The 11,332-nt window shown below is 40.2% G+C and overlaps 3 protein-coding genes across 3 annotated transcripts; all 3 read left to right on the forward strand.

Moving 5' to 3' along the window:
- Positions 1–64: 64 nt before the first annotated feature.
- On the forward strand, positions 65–1,899 carry LOC128260926 (zinc finger imprinted 3). Its single transcript, XM_052994278.1, is given in 3 exon segments — positions 65–442; positions 508–1,426; positions 1,429–1,899. Coding segments are annotated over 3 exon segments (1,461 nt in total). The 5' UTR covers positions 65–181; the 3' UTR covers positions 1,710–1,899.
- Positions 1,900–2,206: 307 nt separating this feature from the next.
- LOC128260923 (glyoxalase domain-containing protein 4) lies at positions 2,207–4,711 on the forward strand. The gene is made up of 4 exons (XM_052994275.1): positions 2,207–2,415; positions 2,641–2,690; positions 2,759–2,865; positions 3,844–4,711. The coding sequence occupies exons 1-4, from the start codon at positions 2,320–2,322 to the stop codon at positions 4,458–4,460; spliced, it is 870 nt and encodes a 289-aa protein (XP_052850235.1). The 5' UTR covers positions 2,207–2,319; the 3' UTR covers positions 4,461–4,711.
- An 80-nt stretch (positions 4,712–4,791) lies between these two features.
- On the forward strand, positions 4,792–8,587 carry LOC128260922 (uncharacterized). Its single transcript, XM_052994274.1, has 3 exons — positions 4,792–5,970; positions 6,600–6,898; positions 7,801–8,587. Exons 1-3 carry the CDS (start codon positions 4,969–4,971, stop codon positions 8,288–8,290), a joined length of 1,791 nt encoding a protein of 596 aa, XP_052850234.1. The 5' UTR covers positions 4,792–4,968; the 3' UTR covers positions 8,291–8,587.
- The last annotated feature ends 2,745 nt before the right edge of the window (positions 8,588–11,332 follow it).

Here is an 11,332-nt window from a genome sequence, read left to right on the forward strand (position 1 = left end):
TTTGAAATAATCAATGCAGTAAATAACGATTTCGAAAGAGTGACCGTAGCAGTGACCGAGGGGTGCAACAGGTGCCGCATCGCTCTGGCCACACTGGCTGCAGAAAAAAGAAGTTGTTAGCTTAATAAAAGTTAGATTCTAGACTTGGGGCGTTGCATTCGGTGCATTTGGATCCGCAGCGATGTTCACCGCATTCACAGACTTGGCCCGTCTCTGCAGGATTTGCCTGCGTCAGCTGCGTGACCGGGAATCGCAGTGTCCCGATCCCCGCCTGATCGCGATCCTCCAGAAGTTCCTCGACATCGACATTCTGCAGCAGCCGGATGGATTCCCCACCCAAATCTGCAATCTGTGCCACAATGCGGTGTCCTACTTCGAGGAACTGGGCCAAGTGGCAAGGGAAACCAGCCGAAAACTGGGCGAGTGGCAGCCAAAGGACATGGTGCATATATGGTGGCCTTTTGGGCTGGCTAAGCCAGGATTAATACCTTCTTAGGGCTTCCGCAGGTGAAGGAGGAGCCGCTGGAGGAAGGCATGGGCGACGATCTTGAGGAAAACCAACAGGAACGCGAGGAGGAGCAGCAGGATGGCCTGCCAGAGGAGTTGGCAGACAAGCAGAAGGATCAGCAGGCTCGCTTCGACCTGGAGGACAGCCAGGAGCTGGTGGATCAGCCCACCGCGAACAAGCGACGAGCCGGCTTGGCCTGCGATCAGTGCGGCAAGCAGGTGTACAAGCTGCCCTACCTGGAGGCCCACATCCGCAGCGTCCACCAGGGCTACTCGAAGCCCTTCTTGTGCCGCAGCTGCGACAAGTGCTTCACCCGGTACGAGCAGTTGCGCTCCCACATGCGCAATGCCCATCCCCAGCTGGAGCAACTGCAGCAGGAGCTGCGGGAGCTCATCTGCGAGCTGTGCAATCGCCAGTATAGCACCAAAAATGCCTTGGGGGAGCATCTCAAGCGGCATGCGCAGCACAAGGAGCATGTGTGCGAGCACTGCGGCGTGGCCAAGGTGACGAGAACGGAGCTACTCACCCACCTGCGCACCCACAATCCCACCTGGGAGCGGTTCAAGTGCGAGCAGTGTCCGCAGCTGTTTCGCCACAAAAGTGCCATCAGTCGGCATGTTCGCGTGGTTCACGAGGGTCAGCGGCGGTTCCAGTGCGGCCACTGCGAAAAGAAGTTCGGCACCCATGCCTCGCAGGTGCGGCACGAGCGGCTGCATGCCGAGTCCACGGGCGAAGGAGCCGCCGAGGAGTGGCCCTTTGCCTGCATGCACTGCCAGAAGGCCTGCGTTTCCCGGCAGAATCTAGAGGTGCATCTGAGGAGACACAGTGCAAGCGAGGCTCACAGGAAAAGACAAGAGGAGGAAGAGGAGGATGATCAGGATCAGGATGATCTGGAGGCGCAGCAGGAGCATCTCCGCCAGAAAGAAAGCTCAGAAAGCGGAATAGAGATCGGGACTCACTGGAAAACCAACCAAATGAGCCAACCAAGCAAAAGGAGAGACAACAAGATCGAGAGTTTCCGATAGAGGAGCAGGCATTTAGCCAGGATCTACAATATGATTGGCAGCACAAATTAGAGCAGGAGGATCCAGAATGGGAGCACAAGTTAGAGCAGGACACCGAGCCAGAAAACGATCCGCAAATGGAGAAATTAGAAGAGCACATCCATGACAATAAATTGAGCACTCCAAAAACCACTTGATAAACTACTCCACTCCATATAAATTATGTTGATTCCCAAAATACATAGCGAACTAGAGTTAAGATCATCATATTCCACAGTGTACATACGTGTACTATACATTAGCAAAACTTGTTAAATAATTTGCTTAGTGTTTTTTAACGCAATAGCAAACGCGCACAATCAATTAAATAGTTTTTATATAACTTGTTTACAGAAATATTTGAGGATTATTTTGGGTGTTTACATTGGTTGGTTTCAAAGTTAGCAGCTTACAGGTTTTAATTTTAAATAATCACCAACAATTAAAAGTCAACAATTAAAGAAAGTTATATTAGTAATATATATTAATTATATAAAGATTTCAAAACTTTATAATGGCTTAATGCTGAACTTGCTTTTAAATTAAAAAAAGTTTTTAAAACAGTTTTTTATTTAAAAAAAATGGAGAAGGGAGCTACACGATATAAAATAACTATCGATAATTCCAAAAGCTCTCAAAAGTTGGTATTTTTTGGCGCACTGCCTACGGTCACACTTGGCCCGAATGTACATAAACAAGTCCGAAAAAAAATTGTAAATCATTTGCCCTAACAATTCAGACCCAGCTAAATATATAAGAAATTGAGAAATGTCGGCGATTTCGGGACGAGCATTGCACTACGTGTTCAAGATCGGTGATCGGGCCAAAAACTCTTTTTTCTTTCGCCAAATCTTGGGAATGACGGTAAGAGTTGGGGGAAATGGGAGATATCTTTCCAAATCGGCAGACTTCCTTATCGCGGCTGTAGTGTCTGGCTGTAGTTTTATCTGAACAGCGTGTCAACGACGCGCAGCCGCTAATTAAAAAGCCCAGATGCCCGATAATGTCATATAATGACGATGTAAAAATAATGTACTTTTCTATTGTTTTTTTGTTTGTGTGCTATCTTGCTTTGTCACACGGCAACAGGTGCTACGGCATGAGGAGTTTAAGGAGGGATGCGATGCCGCATGCAACGGGTGAGTGCGAAGGAGATGACTACATGTTGTCGTAGCAGGACTAACCGGTGATCGTTAACCCTTGGCAGGCCCTACGACAACCGGTGGAGCAAAACGATGGTCGGCTATGGACCCGAAAGTTCGCATTTTGTCATTGAACTCACTTATAACTATGGAGTGAGCAGCTACGAAATGGGTGAGAAAAATAAAAAAAAAACCTCTGGTCGCATAGGTGTTAAATGTCTTAAAGCAGCTAAACCCGTATAGGTCTTCTTTAATAAAAACCAATATGAAAAGCTAAAAATTAAAATATAATAAGTATCTTCATGTTTTAATTACGTTACTTTTCCAAATATAGTTGAAATTTTTGAAGCGTTAAGCAAATACAATTAGAAAATATTGATTGATTGATAAATGGGTCAATTAAGGGTAAAATATCGTGTCCAAATCGAAGAATTTTTTGCTATATCCTTTTAAATTACTTATTTGTTTGGCTTCGTATTATTATTTACATGATAAATGGTTTTTTACGAATTTTTTTATTAAATTTATTTCCTATTATTTTTTTTTATAATCCCTAGAAGATTTTAGCAAAGTTAAAAAACGTATTTAGCTAGCATTTGTATAATTTTGTTGGCTTATCTTAGCGTACAAATAAGTTGATCTTTCATCGACAACTTTATAATTAAGTGCTATTAATAGCTATTTGATTCGTGACAGGGCACAATTTCCTGCAGATAATAGGTTAATAATCTTTGGCTGTATGATAAGCAAATAGTTATCTTTGAGGAGGCTAAAATCTAGCAGACAGCTGATTAATCAGTGACGTTATTTTAAAACCTACTTAAACGTTTCTGTTAATCATTAACTGATAATGTTGATGAGCTGGATGTTTATGGCTTTTGTTTGATATGAATAAGTGTACAAAATTGTAAAGCCATTATATTAAAACGATAAAAAGTTTTCTCTTTAGAAAAATAAAATAAATTTAAAATTTGTTTTGTTAGGTACAAGTTTTCAATTTGTTTATTAAATTATTTTTAAGCATTCTTGAAGATTTATGATAAAAGAAGATAATAATAACAATAAAAATGATTTTTATGAAAAACTGTGTTATAGGAACATAAGACATTGGAAATTCCCTAATAATCCTCATCTTATCTGTTTGCTCTAGGCAACGACTTTGGCGGCGTGGTCATACATTCCAAGGACATCCTTTCCCGTGCCGCCGAGCACTCGTATCCTGTGAAGCAGGTGGCTGGAAGAGCGGGCAGTCTGCTCACCTCACCCGATGGCTACAAGTTTTTTGTGATCGATGATCAGCCGCCCGCTAACTCCGATCCCGTCCAATCGGTGGAGCTGAATGTGAGCGATCTGAAGAAATCCAGAAAGTACTGGCACGATCTGCTCCGCATGAATGTGCTCGAGGAGAGCGAAGGTAGTCTGCGTTTGAGTTACGGCGGAGAGCAGGCTTCGCTGCAGATCACCCAGATCGCAGAGCCGCTGAACCGAGCCAAGGCTTATGGACGGATTGCCTTTGCCATTCCGACGGCCCAACAGCCGCCGCTTGAGGAGGCGGTGAAGGCCGCGGGCGGGGCCATCCTGACGCCCCTGATCACCCTGGACACGCCGGGAAAGGCCACCGTTTCGGTCGTCATCCTTGGCGATCCCGATGGCCACGAGATCTGCTTCGTCGACGAGGAGGGATTCGGAGCGCTGTCGCAGGTGGAACCAGATGGCGCCCAGCGGCTGGACAATTACATCGGCAAGGATCCCTTCCAGCAAAAGTGATCGATCATCCCAGAAACCTTGAGCACTGATATTCGTACACACCCATTTGTATTTGGAATTTGTATTGCTGTTATATAGTTATTGGTTGTAAAAAGATCTAGCCTTGATGTTTAAAATGTTTACATTTCATATATCTAGGCTCGATCTTTTTCCATTTCTTGGCAAGCTAAAATTGTTGTTTAGCTTTAGATGGGCTTAGGGAAAGATAATTAAATTTGTGTATACATAAACTGTCGATAAACTCTATGAAATGTGTGGTTTTCATTGTTTCTTGCTGGCATTTTGGAGTTTGTCAAAGTTATTTTAGTTAAGTTATTTTAATGAAAGAATCATTTTAAGTTTTAAGTACGAGCTCATGACTTATCCTTCATTTTCATTTCTGTTTTAGGAGAGACAAATTGGTTTAGTTTCAATTTTTTGTACCATTTATTTTTAGGGTTTTTTCCCGTAGCTAGTTTTTTTTTTTATTTGTTTTTTACTTGACCGACGTGGAGACTGGGACAGCAGGATGAAGGACACAACTCAATCGGCACCGGCGGGCGTTTTGGTGGCCAATCTGAGGGCGTGGGAGACCATCGACTGGCCGTCGGAGCAGCAGCGTTGGATCCACCGCAGCTGGGGCCAGTACTTTGCGAGAATGCGGAGAAACAACTCCGCGAAGCGATATTTCGACAAGTGCATCCGGGAGCACGAGGGTGTGGACCACAAGGCCTTCTATCTGCGCAGCAAGTTCCAGAGATCGGTGGCCCTCACGCAGGGCGCCTTGGATGACAGTCTGAGGGCATCGCAGGCGCGGGAGGTGTGGAATGCGAACATATCCATGGAGCTGGCCGACGCCCTGTACGATCTGAATCGGTTTGAGGACAACAAGAGCCTGCTGCACGATAATATGCGTCGACATGCGGGCACTGCCCTAAAAGCCTTCGAAAATCGCCTCCTCGTCGTCGATGAGAATCTGAAGGACTGCACGGGCTACAGTCTGGCCAACTTCTTCATGGAACACTCGTCCCAGCTGCCGGGCTTCTACGAACACCAGCAGGAGGAGCTGCGAAAGGCGGACAAACGACCGTTGTGGAAGATCCTTAAGGAGCGCGAGGAGTGCGATGTCCAGAGCACCATCGATCGCAAGGCGGAGATGCTGTCGCCATTGGAAGACGAGCGTAGGCGTCGCAAGACGAAGATCTATCATCAGAACTATCTGGGTCGCAACTGGACCGATTTCATCTTTCTGAAAACCCTTCGCCGCAATCACAACTGCCTGCTGGACCACAATTTTGGCTCCTCGCCAGCCAGAACCGAGTATCTGGAGAGTTCGTTTCAGCGGCTGAGGACCTTCACGAAAATGCTTCAGGCCCGGAGTCCCATGTACAATGAGTACTTCCAGCGAGATCCCCGCATGGAGGCCCAAATGCGGGAGGCGAACCTGTTCAGGATCCAGTACCAGACCAGACGCAACATGCTCAGCATCCTGCAAACCATTCGTGTCCTGAGGAAAAAGAATGATCTCAAGGTGAGCTAAGAACTAAGAAAAACACAAAGGGTTTATATACCCTTGCAGCTATTACAAAAATTAAATAAGGAATATTTAATATTAATATTAATATTATTATTATTTAATTTAATTAATATTTAAAACATCTACATTTCGTTTTATACGCGTATATGTAACAATTTTCAATTTTCAGCTTGATTATAAGATTGCTTTCTGACTTGAGTAAAATTAAAACGTAATTCTGATTTATTAAATCATTATAATGTCCAAAAGTATTTTTTAAAAATATAAACAAAATTAAAAGTTATTTTTTTCTGTTCATTTATTTTTTAATATTTTAATAATTATAAATTTTCAATTGTTCCCATGAGAGCTATATGCTGTAGTCGGTCGATTTTAATACAATTAAAACCTAAATTCTGAAACATTAAATCATTACTATTTCTCGAAGAACTACAAAAAAAATTGTTTTTCTTTTGGGAAAGTTTCATGCAGGTAGCTTTAAAACTAGAGACAAGATTTACTCCCGTAGTGATGCTGATCAATTATTACTATTATGTATTAGTATTTAGCATTTTTATTTAGTTTTAGAAATCTTAGCTTAATCAATATTATCCGATTTCATTTTTCACCCTTTAATCGATAAGCGCCTTCGCAAATTCGTGGAGGACGTGATGGGCAACTATGTGGTCACCAAGACGAACCGCCTGATGCCCTGGAAGGTGGAGTTCATGAACGAGGTGTACAACAATCTGGCCTTGAGCCTGTGCGAGAGCTACCGCCTGCCGCCCACGAGGGTGACGCCCTACGACAAGAGCGCCATGTGCCACCTGCTCAACATTCCCACGGCCAAGCCGCTGGAGCACTCGGAGTTCATCTTCGGGGACCGATCCACCTACGCCTATGCAGGCCCCGACAAGCAGAGCACCGACCGACTGGCAGATCAGTGAGTTTACTTGCACCAAGTGTTTACTTAGTTAACATGTTTTAAAATGTCACAAAATATATTTCAAATTCCTTGGCTCCACAGAAGTATCTCAAAATTTGTAGTTATATATATAGTAAACATTTAGGTCCAATAAATGAATGCCAAAAGTAGTTTTATATTTCTAAACAATTTTTATAGGGATTTTTTGAAGACATATAAAATCAAAAGATATTTTTTTAAATATTTTGAAGTTTTTACAAAACAAAACATTTATTTTTTTTTTTTTTGTGTACTTTACAAGTTTTAAAGTGTACTACCAAATATTATTATTATATCACTTGTTTTAAAATATTAATACATAAATCTCAGAAAATTTTAAATTACTTATTACAATGTCAAGAAGTACAATATAATATATTTAGGAAACTTGGCTTTTCTTCGAGACAATGTTCTCTTGTTTAAGAAATTTGTTAGAGATCTTCTAAAGAGATTTAAAATTAATACATATTTTTGAGAGTTTCTCATTTTTTCTCATTTTGTTATATTTTATTATATAATTTAATTAATAAATAATAATAATAATAAAAGTGTAACATCCAATATTACATTCGATATCAAAAGATTTTAAAATCTCAATTAGTAAGATATATATATACGATATATAAACTGAGCTGTCCGATGACTAAATGCCGAAAGACGATGTTATATTTTAACACAACATTTTTTAGAGACCTTTAAAAGTGATTTTAAACCTTAAAGAACCAAAAAATTTAATTTTTTCAATCAATTATCCATGTATTGTTTTTATAATCCTTAACAAGTAGGGTGAAAAACACAATAACAAATTTGTAATACATTTATTTGTTACTTTACGAAGAAAATGCAGGAAGTTAATTTTAAATTTAATCTTTGTCCCCTAGAAATGTTTTCGAATATCTGGAGAAGCGCCTACTTTTCGCCCGCCTGCCGATTGAAAGGAGCTACTTGCTCCACGAACTGGCCGACCGGCACATGCAGAAGAATCACTTTGTTCAGAGCCTGTCCTTTGCCCAAAAGTCGATCGACGAGGCCAGGTTATGCAATAGCCGGATTTGGGAGTTCCTTAGCACAATGCTGATGGCCAAATCGCATGCAGTGCTCCACAAATACGAACGGCAAACGGAGGTCCTCAATTCCGCCTACGATCTGGCCACCGAGTTGAAGTCGCCCCAACTGTGCACCTTCATCGAGCTGTGCCGCATGCTGAACAAGGACTACATAACGCTCCGCAAGATGTCCCAGTTGGTGACCAGCAAACGGTTGCGCACCAAGATCTCCAATAGGTCCAGTTTTTTCACCTCTCCCAACTATTCGCCCAAGTTTTTCGAGGATAAGATTTTGAACAAGGAGGCTGATCTTTTGACTGCCTGATTCGGCGGATTGGATGTGAGGCAATGATTTTGATTTTTCACCGCCCTTCATTCAATGCGTCGACTTTGGTTAACCAAAATAGCAGACTCAAGCGCAAACATTAAATAAAAATCCCATACAAAATATTAGTTAAACTTAAAAAAAAATCTAGAAAGTTGCATTAAATTGTAAAATATATACAGAAGTTACTGTAATGTGAAATAGAATACTTTACAATGCAACAAAATCATTAAAATATGTAAAAATACAAAGAGAATTGAATGTTAAGTCTAAACCAACTCAAAAATTGTATAAATATATATATAGATAATAATTAATATCAAGCCTTAAAGCTCAAATATATAAAAAGGAAATAAATAATAAATCCAAAAATTAATGGAAATTATTGTTATGCATACTATACTATGTCATTTTTAATTCAATTTACTAGCCGGACTTTGTTTACATGCGCTAATTACCAATTACTGTGCCAAATCGAATTGTTTACCCAACGAATATTCAATTTAATGAAATCTTTTGAACAGTTTTCATTTTAAATCAAACAGCTGAACCCTTTGCCATGAAAATTATCCGAAATTAAAATGTCACTGGCCCATATATAATATAAACAATGTGCAGTTTCTGTAAAAACTATTAAATGGGCTAACAAAATCAATGGCAATGACACAAAACTAAACTCAAAATAAAATCATTTAAAAATGCATAACAATTAAAAGTTCCAATATCACATTTCAACGAGATTATAACAATAACGAAATTTTATTTTTTGCTGTCCAAAAATACAATCTAAACAAAATTCCGGACGGAGCACAAATGAAAAACAAAAAATTGGTTTTCACACTCTTAAATTATTTATGTTCGATGGGGCGGGAATACGATTGCACTTGACTCCAATTTGGCAAATAACCCATACCCAAACCCAAACTCAAACCCAAAACCCGTATGCCTGACCTCGCCCAACTAGAAACTACGATTTGCATATTTTGTTGTTGCCATCGTTGTTATTTTTGCCATTTTTCGTCGTTGTTGTCAGCATTGAATTGTCGCATGTTGGCCAGGGTTGGGAACTGCAAATGCAAACTGGAACTGGGCCTGAAAGAGAAATTACATTTTATTTTGTCGCATGTCGCGGAGCCTCAACAACAACGGCAAAAAGCGGTGCGAAATCGGGCATACCAGGCTCAGAAATAGTGGATGCTCTTCAGATTTTTGACAAATTGCTTTTGGTGCTACGATGGTGTATATATATTTAACGAGACTTGAATAAGAATTTTTGTTAAGTAATTGGGAAAATAAAAATCGGTATTTAAAAATGCAGAGCTATAATTTCTGTAAATATTTAGGAAAAACTAAATTGAAAATTAAAAAATCCGAAAACAAAATTGGGAATCCAAAATTAAGTAAAATATGTAGGACAATCAAATATGAGGAAAACTAGTATTCATAATTTTTATACATCCAATTTTGAAAAACTTCTGCAGCCTTTTTTGTATTTTGTATTTGTATCACGGCCTGCAAATGTTTTCCAATTTGTCATTTCCAAATTAAAATCTGACTGGTCTCCGTTCTTTTATCAATAATTTTCTATTTAATAATATTTTGTATTCTACTGAAGAATTCGCGTTTCGGTTATTGGCTTTTTTTGGTGCAAAAACAGGGTGGACAAATTTTCAAACGTAGAACGCTTGATAAAAATGTTGTGTTACTAATTTGAACTTAAATGTTTTGTTTCGCTTATCAAAATTTAACCTATAACCTTTTTTGCAACTAAAACGTCGAGCTGTTTTATCGGTGTAAAAAAGTAAAAAGCCGAATTCTTCAGAACAAGATAAATAAATAATAACTTCAAAATTATTCAGTTGCGATGTTAGCAACTGAAATTTTTATTTTAAACTTTTTCTAATTTTAAAATCCTTAAAAAAGATTCATAAGAGGTACCATTTTTAATAGGAATAGGTTAACAGGTTGTTTTTATTGGGTAGAAATTTATTGGATTACCCTTAGCTAAAATGGAAATACCTTCACAAAGGGCATGGAAACATTCAAAATATGCAAACGAGCGAATGCGTCAATAAATGCAACGACAACAAATATTTTATTGTGTCAATGCTGGCCAAAAGGGCAGCGAAAGTGGGGTTTTGGGTGGCTGGATTTTTTAGCCAGGTCCCAAGTGGCCAAAACAAATGCAGCAAGTTCGAGTTTGGCCTGGTGGCACATGGCACACATAGCAGCTCATTATGCCAGTTGCCATTAAAAGTGAAAGAGAAACCTGCCCAAGGAGACCCCCCCCATTTTTACCCTCTCCCGATCACTGAGAGAAATTGTCAGAGGCGTCTTGGCCCCTAAAACCCGCCTCCCCCCCCAATCCCCACTCACCTTGCACTTCAATCAGCTGCCATCGCCGAGACGCGAAGGCAATCAACAAGCTCGAAACTCGAAGCTTGCGGCTCCCCTTTCCTTTGTAAATACTTTTTCTTCTGCTTTTTTTTTTTCCCCCGTGGAGGTTTTTTTTTTTTTTGAGAAGGAAACCTTATTGGCCAAATTGGGGTCAGCGCAAGGAGGTCGCGATAACAGCGCCAATAATTGGTAATGGCAGCGCCACCAGAAACCGCCCAAATTGCATCGAACGTTAAGGCTTCTGAGTCAGATTTTGGGGTTTGTCTGCTGCAAGTCATTCGGTATCGGAATCGGAATCGAAATCGAACTGAAGGAATGAGTATTTATATTCTTTTCGGGCTATCACCCGGGGCATTATTATTCAACTGTTTAATGTCAGGTAAAATAGACTTGGAGTGGCATACAATGTTGCATCGATTGCCTTTTGTCTTTAATTATTTGTACAGTATGTGTGTTTCAAGTTGTATATTTCTACATTTGTTTGTAAATGCAACCAACATTTGTTAAAGTGCTTTTAATATGACCTAGTATCATTAGAGAATGTCATTGTTGTTATAATTGGAATTAAAATGTTATTTTTTCTCTTTTTTTATTGGAAATCCTAAAGCTGAAAACGTCGCAGTGTTAATTAGTGCAGTAAGTCGT

This window comes from Drosophila gunungcola (assembly GCF_025200985.1).
Source record: "Drosophila gunungcola strain Sukarami chromosome X unlocalized genomic scaffold, Dgunungcola_SK_2 000046F, whole genome shotgun sequence".
Classification (NCBI taxonomy): domain Eukaryota; kingdom Metazoa; phylum Arthropoda; class Insecta; order Diptera; family Drosophilidae; genus Drosophila; species Drosophila gunungcola.